The 15998-nt window shown below is 50.5% G+C and overlaps 1 protein-coding gene across 1 annotated transcript in view; it reads left to right on the forward strand.

Moving 5' to 3' along the window:
- Positions 1 to 15998, forward strand: part of ASTN2 (astrotactin 2) — a 354822-nt gene that overhangs the window by 55510 nt on the left and 283314 nt on the right. Inside the window, exon 2 of the mRNA XM_040606571.1 lies at positions 1083 to 1270. Coding sequence (XP_040462505.1) covers positions 1083 to 1270 — 188 coding nt within the window. The remainder of the gene's footprint in view (positions 1 to 1082; positions 1271 to 15998) is intronic.

Raw genomic sequence — 15998 nt, forward strand, 5'->3', positions numbered from 1 at the left:
GACCTGACTTTCTTCCCATTGCTTATATTTCAGATGGAAAAACAAACACAAAAGAGGTGGTGGAAGGAGAAATATTTTGGCTCATTTTATGCTAGTATTTTTTTTTTTTTTTCGGTTTTGATTCGGCTGCCAAACTGCCAAATCCGTTCTTTGCAGAGATCCGTTTAAGACTTGATGGGCAGCTGTGGAGCTGTCAGCACTGCTGCCTGTGTCTGCTGCTGCCTGGCCAAGGCACGAGCTGCAGCTGAGGCTTGGAGCTGCTGGCTCTGGCTGTGCTGGGGCTGTGGATCTCGGCTGGCTTTCGCTTACAGGGTGCCTGGAGTGTCTAAGCCCCTAATTAGTCTGATGTGGTGCCCTAAGTCAGGGGAAGCTGCCACAGTGGATGTTTGTGCTGGGATGCTGTAATCGGGGCTCCCAGGGTGCTTATGCTATAAATCAGGACTGGGTGGGATGTGACACTAACAGAAGGCTGCAGAAGACCACTGACAGGCGTGTGACCCCAAGGTCAAGAGGAATTTGTCAAGCCCGGTGGTCATTTCTTCTTGCCAGTGCTCATTAGTGTGTGCTGGGGATGTCCCTGTTAAACACAGCTGTAGTGCTACCTCGCAACCTGGACGAAGTTTCCCATTGTAAACACCAGCAGAATATGTACAAATGCCTGTGTTTTGGCTTGCTGGGCACCAAGTGTCCTTCCTCCACCCTGTGCTGAGCAGCAAACCTCCCTTGGGCTTGGCTACAGATCTCTAGGAGCTTCTTCTAGCCTGTTTGCTGGGAGAGCTATAGGAGGTTAAAGGAACCTTGTGCAACATATTATTTTTACAGTTGTTGCCTTTCTAGTTTAGAAATCCCAAGGCAGTTTGTAGCCCCTTGGTTTTTATTAAGGAAGATAACTATTACTGTTCATGTGTGGGGGAAACAGCAGACAGAGGCAAAAAAAAACCCAGTGCTCAAGCTCATCCTGTAGATCAGAAGCAGTACTAGTGGTAGGGCTCCAAAGTCCTGATTCCCTGGACTGCTAAGAATACTGCCTTTTAGCATCGTGGAGAAAACTGATCCTCAAGTTGTGTGTTTTGTCCCTGCAGAGATGTCGGGGACAGTGGCTGACATTTCCCTGGTGCACTGGAAGCAGCAGTGGCTGGAGAATGGTACCCTGTACTTCCACGTCTCCATGAGCAGTGCCGAGCAGCTCTCCCGAGCCACCCCCCCCACACTCCAGGAGCCTTCGGAGATAGTGGAGGAGCAGATGCATATTCTTCACATCTCAGTCATGGTGAGTTAAAGCTGCCAATGGCATCAGAGGGCACAGAAGACTCTCTGGGATGGGACAGTAGCCAGGTCGTGGTGGGAGGGTGGTGTTAAGGGGCAATGTGATGAGCCTGGTTTGCAAATGTCTGTGTCCCTTCTTGGTTGGGCCTCCAGAGAGGGAGAAATGTGTTTGAATGGGCCGGGAAAAAAGAAAAAAAAAGTTGTTCTTTTAAGAAAATGAAACTACATAAAACAACAGACTGTAGGGAAGAAGCTGTTGGGAGGGTGACAAGGAAGCTTGTGATTCCTCCTGCATCTGCTGGCTACTGGTGAGGTCTTCCTTGCCTTGCTCTTGCCTTTGGACATGTGCACAGGCAAGATTTTGGGCATGGACTTGGTCATTTCTTTCTGAAACTGGATTTTACCTATTGAGTGAATATGGGCTGAGGCATAATCCTTCTTTTGCAAAGGATAAACCTGACTTAAAAGTTAAAAAAAAAAAAATAAATAAAAAATGTTCCATATTGCTTTGAATATCTCCATCCCGGGTGTTGTGTGACCTTTTGTTAACAGATCATGTATGTGCTCTGTTGCCTTTTAAGTGCTTGAGTGCCTTATTGAAGCAGTTGTCTATGTATTTGGATCTGGTCCATCATTCCTCTGTGCTTTGGAGCCCCATCTGTAAAATGGGACTAAATATATTGTCCCTTAACTCCTCCATTGGGATAAACGATCCCATCAATAAAAGAAAAAAAAAAAAACAAAGCTAGGTTTGTAGATCCTGTGTCACCTATTTGACCAAGGAAAATCTTTTATAGGAATGGGGGTTCCATCGCAGCAAAAGGTGGATTTATTCATCTCCTGGAACCAGTGTGTCATCTCCATGGGTTCTGTCCTTTGTTTTGGCAGGAGGAGCAGAGGCTGCAGAAAGCCTTTATTTCTTCCATTTGAACAAGCAGCTGTTGGCTTTTACAACTTAAACCTGTTTTTTTGAGTGTCTCAGCCCTTGCTAGTGGGGCTATAGGTTGGGCAGTGGGTGCCTGTGAGCACAGAGAGGGGCTTAGCATTAAGGCAGTTAGGCAAGATAAGATGCAGGATGGCAGAAGGGAAACAAATTGGGGACTTCAGCTTACTGGGTTGGCTAGGGAATGTTTTTATGTCCTGCTAAAAATGTCAGTGTGATGGAGTATTGGGGCCCGGGGCAAGAACGTAAAACTGGTGCACTTAGAAGATGAACCTGAAAAAATAATTGAGAGACAGAGCAAAGAACGAGGACAGCAGAATGCAGGTCTGGGGTGTGGAAAGCTCAATCCCTGGTCTGAGTGTGGGATTGCTTGGCTGTTGTTGGCAAACCGGAGCCACAAAGCAGTGGCCCGTGGCTGCAGGGCAATACTGGCTCTGGAGCCTGGTGACTCCTGCGATTGCTTGAAAAGCAGGTGAGCTTTAGTGGGGAGAGATTCAGTCTTGGTCCTCAGACCTTGCTGAAGCTGTTCTTTATAAAAAAATGTGATGATTGTAATGGATTGCATCAGAGAGAGAAAGTTTCTTTGAGAAATTCCTGCCCGTAGCCTTCATTTGCGACACCTCAGAGCATAGGAGCAGCAATGCCGGTGGGCTGGAGCTGGAGGTATCGCTGTGCATATCACAGCAGAAATGTTCCTGCACTCCAGTGCTGATTAAGTGGTTAAGATTGGTTTTGCCACATCTTACTGAAGCCGATGGCATGGGAGCATCTGTGGCTTTGTTGTGAGGATTGACTCATGCCCTGACCCTCTCCTGCCCTTCTGCAAAAACAAGAAGTTCCTCCTGCACAGAATGAACCATAATTCCATTTTCTGTATCAACTCTGATACTACTTGCAATGGGAGCAGAGATTCCAGACAGGGATGTTGGGTTCAGGTTGGGGTCTGGGCTGCACTCGTGTCCCTGGAGAGGAGAAGCCCTGTGCGTTGCTTCCCTGGGTCAGGACTGCAGCGTAGACTTGAAACTTTGCCCAGTTTTTTTTTTTTTAGAAGATTCATTAACTTTTTGAATGAACCTGAGCCAAATTTTGAGTTACTAGCAGAGGATAAATGTGTGTTTTATTGAGTTTTGGTTTTTTTTTTTTTTTTTTTCCTTTCAAGACCACGTGGAGTTCTGTAGCTAAAGTAACACGGGGCAAAAATCTTAGGTGGAATATTTAATCCGAGTCCCCAGGCTCTGTTCAGGCTGCTTTCCCATGCTGTTACTTTCCTCCCTGGCCCCAGCGACATCGCATCCCAGGAGCCCCTGTCACTCGAGCCCTCCTGCCTCCCCAGCAGCAGGGTTCCCCTGCTGTGCCCTGCTTGGCAGCCGCCGGATCGCAGCGTGGGGGGCTGTGGTACCCCCTTCCTGTCCTCCCCTGTGCTCCCTGTGTCTGTATCCCTTCTCCTGCCTTGAGATGCAGCTGGACGTCCCCGTGTCCGCCTTCCCGGCCCTCAGATGCTTTTCCTTCTGCATCCTACTGTAAAGCCCAATGTCTCCTGCATGTTCTCTATAGGCTAAAACACCATTCCCTGCGCAGGAGGAGTTTCAGCCCACCCCAGCGCTGCCTTGGCATTCAGGGTCGGTGTGCCCCGTTCATCATCAACCAGCATCTCGCTACGGGGGACAGGGGGAGACATGGGAAAGTGCTTCCTTCCATCTCCTTTAAGTGGCTGTAACACGCACTTTTACCTGTTTCCTCATCCTCCAGCTGAGTTATAGAAAGCTGAGGAAGGTTTGCCTGGGGGATCTCGCTAATCCCCCGCTTAGGGAGTACTCTGGCAAAGCTTTATCAGGCAGCAAGACATCTCCAAGCTGAGCTCCCTGTGACGGGAACGTTGTTTTGGATTTCTGTAAATGTTTATGACTTGGCTGGCAGCTCCTGCTCTGCCGCTAAAGCCAGGACCCCCTCTGCGCTGCGTGGGGGCTCCGCTGGGTGTAAATCCAGGCTTTACTCCCCCTCGCAGTGATTTTGGCTGTCAGTGCATGGCTTTCTGGTTTGCGGTGGCTTTGCTTCCAGTGCAGCAGGAAAGGACCCATCTACGCCTGTGGCCCTGGGGCAAAAGCACTGGGTGACCATAACCCTCTTCACACCTCCCTTCCTAAGCTCAAGGGCATCTTTGACAGCAAAATAATACTTTATTTTTATTTCTTTTTTTTTTCCTTTCCTCACTGTTTTTTCTTAATCTCTCCCCAATGAGACATAACATTAATTACTGCAGTTAAAGGGAATTCGGTCTCCATCACTCTCTGCCACCCCTTTCCTCTTGGCTTGAGCATCTGAAATTTGTCTCCCAAATGAAAAGAAGGGAGAAAGGGAAAAAACAAATATGCAAATGCTAGATTTTATTTATTTACCTTTTTTTTTTTTGCGCAGTGTCAAGTAGAAAGGAATCAATATTTTTGTCATTACTCCTGTTGTGTTTTCTCCCCATATCTTAGCTGTCATTTGGGTTTAATTGTGTTGTTTCCTCTTGTGTGGAAGTAAATCTTATCTGTTTTGGATTAAAATTCAATGAAGGTCACAGCAGCTCGAAAACTTACCAGGCTGCAGCAATTAATGTTCATTTGGCTTTGATAAATTGGAATGTTCCCCACAATAGGACTGGAGTGGATTTCAGAAGCAATAATTCTTCCATTAACTCAATGATTCCCTGCGTGACGGAGCGTCTTGTCACTGCTCTGTTTGTCATCTGTCACTTCAAGGATCTGGGCATATGCCTGATATGATTTATCATGATTATTGGGGCTGCTTGTGTCAAAACATTTTAAACCACTAATTATTCCAGCCTTGTAAATTGCTGTATTTAACAAAACATAAGAGATATTTATTCTTTTGTTGTTCCTCACCATCTTGTGTCCCTGTTCAATTATTGCTCTGTGTCGTGGTGAATTCAGAGCCGGGACCATGTCCAGCAGCGTTCACTGTAGATGAGGACTTATCTTCTGGGCTCTGGGGAGGTGAAGGGGTGGGTATGGGTAGGACAGTCATGTTTTATCTCTGCGTTGACCTACCTCGCAGGCCTTTGGTAGGGCCATTGCAGCCAGAAGCTCCTCCTGGCCTGGCGAGTGCCAGGGATGCGCATTTGGGAAGAGGATGCAAAGCCACATCTCATTCTGCTGGTGAGGGGATGGGTCTTTCTCCCTGAAGCCTGTGTGAGTGATGCTGGTAAAACCCCTGGTTGTGGGATATCAGAGCCAGGACTGTGGGGGAGTGTAAATGAGCTACACACTGCCTTTGCTCCAGCTCCAGCGGAAATAAGGTGGGCTTTTTTGAGAATGGTAACAAACAGAAGCCTTGTTTCATGTTGTACCATCACCCTGCAGAGAAGCATATCAGTTTCGGGCATAAACAGTGACCAGACCTCATCAGGCTGCTTTTTTTATATTATTATTTTTTACTTTTATTGCCTACTTTCTGCTGGCTGATACTGGCAGTAGACAAGTTATCTCTTGGTTTCTAGGTCTCCCAGAGGATTTTTTTAGCTTTTATTTATAAGTTTCCTTTTTTTCTTCTTGTTCTTATGCATCCTGATGTTTCCCTAATGATCAGCCATTGGTGCTGTGCTCCATCAGCCTCTGAGTTGGGTATAAAGCGTGCTCTTAAATGCTTCACTCTGATTTAGCATCCTGCTCTGAAGTGGAGCTGGGGAGGGGTCCTGTGGGTCTGATGTACTGTGCAGGTGGATCGTGGCGAGCACCGTTTCTCGTGGCTGTCTCGGACTGGAGCAGCTTTCTAGTTCCTTAAGCACTGCTGGAATAGAATATCCAAGAGCAAGTGAGGTTTTAGGAGCTGTTGCTGTCTCCTACCTGAAGCTGCTGTCACCCAACAAGAGTGATGACAAATGCATTCATCTCCCCCCCCCCCCTTTTTTTTTTTTCCCATCATCTGTGACCCATATCACAACTCTCCCTCCACCCATGCTCTTCTGGCTGTGTTTCCTTGGGGACCCTGTGTCACATTAGGCTCTTGGCTTTCAGCTTGGCTGTGCAAAGCGTTGTCTGTGGGTGGCATCGTGCTTGTCCTGTGTGACGTTGGGGTGTGATGACAGCTGTACCTGGTGGAACGAGCCCCATAGTGCTTTGACTGCCTTAAACACAGCATCCATCCAGCATGTTGGACAGGATGGTGAGGTCTTCTCCAAACCGCTGTGCAAGCCCAACTGCCTTTCTGACTGCCTGTGCTGGCAGGGGTTACTCTCCTTCCCACAGATGGATATAACGTTATACCAGTGCAATCGGGCTTATCTTGGCATGTATGGGAGGGGAGAGGAGGCTGAGCTCTTTGCAGAGCTGGGACAGTTCCCATCCTTCCTAGCAAACAGCTTTCTGAGGGATCACCCCAGGTCCCATGGGCTTTGGACGCATCCATGTGCGGGCTCGGTCATCTTCGGCATTCCCCTCTGCTTGGCCATCATGAGTGGTGTCCTGTTTCCCTACTCAAATGTATTTTGTCTTCCCTGATGCAAAACCTCCCATTGGTTTTAATTCCCTCCTGACCGTGTGCTTGCAGCTTGCATGGCACCACGTCCTCTGGGATAGCTGGGTGCCCTGGTGGATACAGAATGTTGCTTGAGCCTTACTCTGGTTCCTTGCACTGTGTCTTGCTGATAGCAGCATGGGAGCTTCTGTCAGCCAGCTCAATTGGGGGGGAAAAAAAAAAAAAAGTGATGTACATGAGTAATGATGTAGTGAAGAAGGCACAACATCTGTGTCATCATTTCTGCACCAGGAGGTCAACCAGATTCATAAAACATGCCCTTCCAGCTTGTGATATGTTTAGGAATTAATTAAGGTAGGGAGAGAATTGCTGCTGCAGCAGATTTCCTTATCTGAAAGGTATTAAAAAGCTAAATTGATCTCCAATGAGCTGTTTTTATTAAAAAAAAAAAAAAAAAAAAAACAAACCAACAAAAAAAACAAAGCAAAAAAGCACAGCCCTAAAACCTCCAGAGCTGGGTTCAGTACATTGCTGTTTGAGAGTCGCGTCACTGCTCCTCACATGGGGAGAGGAAAAGGAGATGCCCACCCCCATGTGCAGATGGACCAAGCATCCCCAAATCCCCAGGAGGTGGATGGGAGGTGCAGGCTTTGTGCTGGTGAAACACCAAGCCGGTAGCCCCTTGTCTGGAGGAGTGTCCCATCAGCAGTCCTCCCCAGTCTGCTGAAGGTGGTCCTAAGCTCTTCCCCAAGCTGCTTTGGGGTGGCCAAAGGGGCTGGTGGGACCTTTGCTGGGTCTGGTGACCCAAGGCAGTGGGGCTGAGTGCTTGCAGACTGTTAATCTGGGGACTGGAGCTCAGCATAGCTGGAAGCTGAACTTGCCCATAATAACCTTTACCTGCCCTGTGCTGTCTGGAGCACCTTGGGGACAGCAATTAAATCATTCATGTGCACGTGAACCAGCGCAGGGGGGCTTGCTAGTTGGTGACACTGTTGGTGGTGTCTGCTCTTTCCCAGGGTGGGGACATTCTTTGGCTTCAAGTTTCATTACCATAATGAGCCATTAACAAACTTCTTGTAGCCTGGGAGAAGCAGCCTCTTTCATTCACCATCCTCCTCTTCTCCGCTCCCCTCCTTTGCAGAGATGATCCAAAACGGGGACTAAATGTAGTTAACGGTGTGCTCTTGTATTTAGGGAATTCATTTGGGAGGGATTTGTCTTTAAAGTGTCACTTTTGTGACAGTGACACCTGTTATGTTAATAATTTTTCACTAATCTCTCTGTTTTCTACCTTAGCTACTGTGAATACATTAGACACTTTATAGCTTTCTATCTAGCAGATTTTTTTTTCCCCCCACTGTGTTAAAATATGTAACTGGAGTGCTTGATTTGCATCTCTGATAAAGCAAGGCTGAATAAATACTCTTAGTTCATCTGAACTCATCAGTAAACCAACTTTCTTGTGTCATCCCCAGAGCAATCAAAGTTGGTACTGGGGGAAAAGCAGCCATAGGAGGTGTTTGGGAGGGGTTTGTTTTTTGCAGATGGCATTGAATGTGTGGGAGGCATCTGCACCCTTAGGAAATTCCCAACCTCGACATGCTGAGAAAAGAGGACAGCGGGTAAAAAGAACTCACGTTGGAAAGGTGGCTGGTATAGTCAGGGGGTGCTAGAGCTGGAAGGAGGATGCTGGAGTGGGGAGGAAATGGAGAAGAGACATGGAAGGAAGGGTTCAGAAATAGGATGAGGAGCATCGGAGCAGCATTAGCTGGTGGCTCAGGGTGGGACACGCAGCAAGGCGCTGTGTGCATCTGTCTTCACCCCCGTGGCGCATCCCTCTGTGCTGCTGGCGACAGCATCGTGTATTTTTATTGCGTGGTGCGCTGGGCTGCGCAGGGAGTTTGCCGATTTCAGATTCTTGTCTTGAACTTGTTCCTTTCCTTCCTCCTCCTCGTTCTTCCCCTTCCCACCATCTGTCTGGGAGAAATACTTGTGCATCTACAGCGCCGCGGGGCGTAGCTGGTAGGTTGACCTTTTCTCGGTGCTTTTTCTCTCAGCATGGGCAAAGCAGATGGAAAAGCCGGGCTTCGGTGGGGTAGTTCTGCCTTGGCTTCTGGCTTCAGAGGGGTCAGAGAGGAAGGAGCATCCCTGTCCTGCACAGGTCAATCTCACCGAGCTGCTGGGCTCCTGGAGAGAGCAATTCCATGCGGGAGCCCAGTGCTAATCCTGTGTGTAAAGTGCTGAGAGTATTTGATGTGTACCTTTGAAACATTGACGTAAACACAGAAATGCTTTGCAGCTACCAGCCTAGATCTAATCGCTTTCAACTGCCAGGCTCAAAACTACATATGGTGTTAAAACTGTTACAAAATGTTAATGCAGGAACGGGCCTGGGGTTGCTGACACCGCTCTGGGTGGCCCGGTGGTGGCTGGGAGTGGGTGGCCAGGGCTCCAAGGTAATTGCTTATGATGGGGAGTGTTTTCTCAGGCTGCAGACCTCACCCTGCCTGCTTTGGGGTGCTCCTCGGCCGGGTGATGGGGTGTTGGCAGGATGCCGTCCCCTTGCTGGGGAGGCTGTGATATGGTGGGACATGGCCGGGGATGCCTGGCACGCTCTTTACCTCCCCGCAGGAGTAGCATCATCTCCAGCTTTCTGCCGGTACAACGCGGGCTCTGACCCTGGGGATGCAGAGAGATGGGTGATGCTCCTGGTCCTGGGGTTTGCTGCTTGTTGTAGCTGCAAGGGAGAGGCTGTGGACGTGAAGGCTGGATTGGCCTTCAGACAAGGAGAGAGACATCTGCCTTTTTCCTTCAAACTTTGTGTTATCTGCAGATCTTGCTTTTCTCGTAGTTATTCTTGTTTGAATGCAAGTTAGAAAGGTTTGCATCAGTTAAAACGTTGTTGGTGTCGGGCATTGGCTTATGTACAGGTGAACTGTGATGAACCTGATATGAAATAGCTTAAAAGTGGTTGTGAAATATATTTACTTTATACAGCACTACAAAAGACTGAATTTTTGTTTGGTTGGCAAACCCCAAAGATGGGAGTAAGTGTTAAAGACAGGATGAAATGCAATATCGTATTTGTCCCCAGAAATATGATGTTCGCTTTCAGTTTGGGCTTTTTTTTTTTTTTTTTCCCATTTAAAAATAAATTGGACTTAGTTTCACAAGGCAACGTTATACTGTGAAAAGGCAGAGCGTTTTTTGTTCAGGGAAGTGTCAGAATGAAATGTTTCTATTCTTCAACACTTTCCATATCCTCCCTAAAACCACTTACGCTTTATTTTCAGCTGATGCGAAACTGTCTAAGCAGATAAACCATGCCTTGAAAAACCTTGCCAAGCTCTTCATGGAGTAACTGTGCCTAAACCAGAGGAGATGCAGTGCTGGGGGGGAAGGCGGTGTGGGCTGGTTGATCACCCACCAAGTGTCTCCAGCCTCTGCAGTGCCTGGCCCTGGTGGAAGGGATGCTCAGATAGCCACCAGGATGAAATAGGGGGAAGAAGCTCATGCAGATGTGATTTTCTTTCATCATCGTAAAGCTGTTAATATAGCAAAGGACTCTTTTTATGTGTGTCTGGATCTTGCTGCTGTAGGAAGTTGGGCAAAATTCCCACCGGCTTAATTGGGAGCAACATCGGGCCAAGTGTGGTTATTTTTACCTGTCACTGCTCCCACTCCGCCTCCTCCCTCCCACCTCCATCCCCCCAGACAAGAGGGAGTGAGCTCTGTTTCAGCCTTCAAAAGGTCTCTGCCAGCTCCGAGCAGCAGCCTTGTGTTCACGATGTGCAGCAAAGGAAAAGAAAGGGTGGGGGGGGAGGAGTAATTGTGCTTATTTTTAAAATCCAATTATCTACAACTGCAGGAAAATAATTATTTTTGAATGGAGCTGCTTGGACTGACTGGGCTTTGCCCTGGGTGGGAGCTCCCTAGGGCTGGGCTGGATTCATTATGGCAGTGGCTGGAGAAGGAGCAAGTGGGAGCATCAGCCCCAGCTCTGCTAGGAAATGCTCAGCTTTCAGGTGCTTGGCACTTTATTCTTTGCACTGTTCTTTATTCAACAGGGAAACTGGTTGTTTTTCCTTCTAGCTGTCTTCTTTCTACTCCTCAGGGCAGAGGAACCCACTTTTTGGGGTTTTTTTTGTTTGCTTTTTTTTTGTGGGGGGATGGAGAGGAAAGACACCTGGCTGCAGGAGAATGGCACCAAAGTCAGATGATGCTTTAGCAATGTCAGGTACCTCAGTTTCCCTTCCCAGAGGCATATCTGGTTATGAACTCATCACCAGCCACCCCTTAGGCACTCCTGAGCCCTCCTGCTGTCCTGGGCTTGGCGTTCCTCATTGCACCAAACCAAGGTGGTAAAGGCAGCGCTTGCTGGGGGAGCAGAGAGCAGCTCCAGTGTTGAATTTGCTGCTGCTTTGGCAAACATTAGAGCATTTTGGGAGCATCATTCCGCAGAGGTCTGCATTGTGGGGTGGGTTTGCTAAGGCAGAAGTAAAGGGACAGGCAGCCCTGCGTGGGTGCTGTGAGCTGCAGTGGCACAGCAGCCATCAGCAGCGTGAAAGTGCTGGGGGGGGGGGAACGACTGGTTGGAGGGTGCTGGTTAATGCCCCAAAGGGAGTCTCTCGCTATGATAAAGGTTTTGCTTGGCCTCTCCCAGAGATAGACCCATCATTATTCACGCCAGCACTGGGCCTGTCAGGCTCCCTCTGCCACAGAAATTAATGATTTGAACTCGCCGACCAGCTCATGTGTCGGGATGCAGCTTGGCGAGGCAGGCAAGGGCTCTGTGGGGTGCCAGCAAAGTGGGGTACTGGGGACCTGATCCCAGTATGCATCCTTGGGATGGCAAGGGCAGGGCAGCCGCTTCGCCTACCACCCTTCCTTGTGGTGGGAGCTTGGGGTACATAGCTGTTCAGCCACTGTCCCCCACACCCTTTCAGGACTCTGTGGGTTCAGGCACATCTGCAACCCCCTTGGAAAATGGTCCTTCAGCTGCCTGCAGCCTCATGGGACTGGGAGATGTTGGGGGATGAATATTGGGGTGCCAGTTTGGGAGAGCGTCGTGGGGATGGAGAGGTGTGCTGCCAGCCATCCGTGGTGCGGGATTAGGTAAGGAAGAGGCTCATTTGCAAACTGCAAACAAAAGCAATGGTTGCTACAAGGCTTGTAGAAATAAACAGAAATGGGACAACAGCTCCAGGTACATTGACCTATTGCTTGAATTGGTGCCAAGGATTCCTCTCACCCCACAGCATCCAGCTAACAAGCTGTGGGATGCCTCTTGGCTGTGTGGCTGAGGATCCAGTTATCAAGTAAGGTTTGTGCCCTTAGGCTGATGTTGTGGGAGGGGATGTGGATGTGGCCGTGCCTTCCCAGGTTGGGGAAGCGTGTAAGCTGTTAGCAAAAGCTTTTCTGTCCACCTTACGTGCCCTGCAAGGAAGGGCTGCTGCTGCATTGCCGTCACTGATCCTGTTTTGCACCAAAAATCTGGAGAATCAGTTGCCTGGGCATGCTGGTTGGGCTGACAGATCTCAGGCCCTTCTTTGATGGCTACCTTGACCTTGTCTCGAGGCATCCTCAGTACTGGTTTGGGGGCACCCTTTCCCATATCCACCTGGGATGCTCATGGCCTGTGCTGGGATGAATGCTGCAGCAGTAGCTGTAGTATGGAGCTGTTTTCAATTCTCCTCTCCCTCTTCGTGTACTTGAACTGCCTCTGCCATGCAGCCTGGCTCATCCTCCAGCTGTCTGGGGGCCAAGGGGAGGAGGAGGAGGAGTCAGCCAGGTTGTTCTAGTAGCTGTTGCTTAGTCCTGGGAATTGGGGAATAACCTTGCCAAACTAGAGGAGTGAGTGACCTGATTCTTTTCCCCTCAGCCCTTGGAAGGGAGGAGTGAGCTGGGCTGTTTGCTGGGCTGTGTTTCCTCTCCCACCCCAGCCCATGTCAGGGAGGTGGGGGGTTGCACGAGCGTCTGGACAGCCTGCCTGTGGTCCGTGGGGACAGCTGTGGCTGGGGTTAGTCAGAGATACAGACACAAACGGATTTCTCTACCAATCTGCTCCTGCCTTAGGATACTGGCTGCTTTGGACTTGGCTACCACAGTCCCTGTGTACCTCACCCTGGACCTCATACCCGTCCCTAGCTGCCAGCCCCAGCACCCCACACCACTGCTGGGCAGAGCCTTCCCCGGGGGGGGCTGAGGGGGAGCTGTTCCTGGCGGTGTGCCGAGATGCGTTGGGGTAAAACACGGACCTTGGCAGCTGCAGACCCTTGGAGGGTTTATGTCCCTGCCTGTGTACACCCAGGCTGGCCTTGGCTGCGTGGCTGGTGTGACGTGGCAGGAGGTAGTCCTGGGTGGAGGTGACCTACGTTGGCTTTGGGCAGCTTGTGCTCCGCAGGCCACTAATACCAGGATCCTGGCTTTGCTAACCGAGCAGATCTTGAAGCAGTATGTACATGTGAGCAGGCTGCTCTGCTCCCAGGGCTGGCTGGAGCTTTCCAGGTGTTGTGTGAGGTAGCTAACCTGCAACGCACGTGGTGCTCAGCTTAGCAGTGTGATGCACAACGATGTGAAGAGTGGCTTCAATGATAAAGTCATGTGCTGCATATCTCTTTGACAGCTACTTTATTTTAAAGTGCTCACACCTTACCTGACCAGCCTATCGTCTGGGTGTCTCTGCTGACATAAGATCTCTTCACTGTGCTCCCTTGCCACCCTGGGGTGCTTTCCCATCACCCGTTCAGCTGCAGTGGCTGGGTGGGGCTATACACCCCTCCTTGGGGTAAGCCCTGTTCAGCAGCGGATGCTGCCCTTCAGCTGGGGGCAAAGCTGCCACCCAAATGGGGCAGGGGGTGTGTGTCTGTATGCATGTGCTGCTCTTGGGTTGCTCCTGGGCTGGATGGCTGGGGTTGTCCCCTTGCTCTCAGGATTAGTCATCTTCCTTTCTTCTCCCTTGAAAAATCTGCCAATTAAACGTTGGACTCATCCTGTCCTTCCCTGGGAAGCTGCTGCTCCTGGCTGCGATGCTCCGGCCGCAGAGGGTTTCACCCTTTGTACCCTCTGGGTGCCGGTGAGCTTCTTCCTCCTGCGGTGTCCTCAGCAGAGCTGTCACCTCCGTGGGGGCTGCCTTGTGTTGCCAGGGAGGAGAGAGGAGGCTTCCCACTGCCCTGCCCTTTTGGGTCGTGACATTTTGAGGTAAAATCGTTCTACTTCACCCCTATGCACTCAAGCCTGTTGGCAGAGCAGTGTACCCAGCAGCGCTTCCCTCTGTGGGCTTGCTGGAGTGAGGGCACTGGGGTGGGTGCGATGCCTCCTCGGGGAGGTCCTGCTTTGGGGGGCTCTCCGTACAGCAGCGTGGGGTGCAGCGGGGCTGTGCAAACTGCAGCCGCTGCCTTCTACCGGCGAAGGAGGCAGTGGGAGCCCAGCTTCTGCTGTGCTGGCCGGAGGGTGATGGCTTTGCTCTAGCTGCTGAGCAAAGTGATGGCCCCAGGTCTCATCTGCTCACCTCCTGCCACAGCTCCATGCCCTCGCCTTGGCCATGTTTCCCTGAGGAAAATAAGGGCCGTGGGGTTCTTTTTCTTTCCTTTTTAAATGGCTAATTTTCACTTTTTTTTTTTTCCCCATGCTCTTCCTCCTTGGCATGCAGGTCGGAGGGGAGAGGGAGCCTTCAGCCAAGCTCTCCATCACATGTCCCTTGTTTTTTGTGTGTTATTTTTTCCCCACTGCTGCCCTTGCCAAGGGAAGGACATTGTATAGCCACTGAGACTGGCAGGGGCTATACTACTGCCTGCCAATAGCCTCAATGTCTGAAAAGGCTTAGGAAGTCCAAGCTCTAAATTAGCTCCCAAATCTTCTTCTTCCCTTTCTCCAGTTAGAGCTCCCCACAGAGCAAGCCTGAGCTCCCCTTTTGTCGCTGGGCTCCCTGGCGAGCGGCTGGCTTTGCTGTGGTGCTGGGGGGGGCTTTGCCTGGAGAGTGCAGTGTGGCATTCCCATGGGGATACCGGGAAGATTCTCGGCATGACATGGCTCAAGGGAAGCTGGAGCATCCTGGGGAGAGGTGGGAGGCAAATTTCTGGCATCCCTCCTCCCAACCTTTGCCACCCCAGCCTCTGGCTCAGCTCCCTCCCCATATAATGGCTTTGCAGCACTTGCTTGACAAGTGCGTTGGGGCTCTCGGTTGTGGTGCTGGAGAGAGTGGGAGGGGAAGCGCAGAGCTGATGGATGGCTGCCAAAAGCCTCCTGGGGAGGTGGGAGGCCCAGCCCGTGCTTGCCCCAAGGATGCTGCCGAGAGTGGCCAAGGTCACGGCATTACTGGCAGCACGTGGCCAGGACATCTGAGGCCAGATGGAGGGGAGAGCAGGAGGCATGCTGGCTGCATATCTGTTAGAGAAGGGGACAACCTGTGCCATGTCCAGGTGTTCCCCCCCAGCACCTCATTTCTGCCCTTGCCAGGTCAGTTGGAGGAGGCGGCAGCAGCATGATGTCCCAGCGCCCTGCATTAGCAGGACATCTGCAGGGCAAATTTTTTCCCAGGGCCCTTGGTGAGAGGTCATTTTGCAGCAGCCGAGCCCGGGGAGCAGCTTTGCTCAGCAGTGCTTTGGGGCTTTGTCTTTTACTTCTGTTTTCTTGTCTCAAGAGAGAGAAATGGGAAGGGCTCAGCTTTGCTGTCTCTCCTGGAAATTCAGGCTTCAGCTCTGTCAATGCCCGGCGGTTCAGCACCCCCACTGGCACACCAGCTTTCACTGCTGAATACAAATTGTTCTTTAAATGTCTCCAACATGTCTCTGTAGGTAGTTTTTTGTGCTCAGGTACTGCAAACAAGAGCGTAGGCATCACATCTGAAATGCTCTCCTAACCCCAAACCAGCCCAGAAAGGGCTCCTGTACCGTGTGCTTTGGGGCTGTTGGCATCCTGCCTGGCTCTGCGTGAGGGTGAGGAAGGTGATCATCCTCTGGAGGGCTGAGCATCACCAAGGCATGTTGTTGTGGCTCAGCGAGGGAGGCAGCGAGGCTGGGCTGCCGCCGTGAGCACTGCTCCTTCTCCGGGCCCTCCGAGGTGGCACGTGTGTGGGAGAGAGTGTGAGCTCTGCAGAGCAGCCTTGGGCGCTGAAGTCTGCCCACTTCATCCTAGTGGTGGGTACCTTGGGAAACAGCAGAGGAAAATTCCACTTCTTGAGGCATGTAACTTGTTTTTTATATATATATATATTTTTAAAAAAAGCTCTGTCAAACTCATGCTCTCTCTCCCCCTCCCTGTGCTATGCAGCCAGCTCTGAAGCAGAAGTGATATTTTCTGCCAATGCAAT

This window comes from Falco naumanni, chromosome 9, assembly GCF_017639655.2.
Source record: "Falco naumanni isolate bFalNau1 chromosome 9, bFalNau1.pat, whole genome shotgun sequence".
Lineage (NCBI taxonomy): Eukaryota > Metazoa > Chordata > Aves > Falconiformes > Falconidae > Falco > Falco naumanni.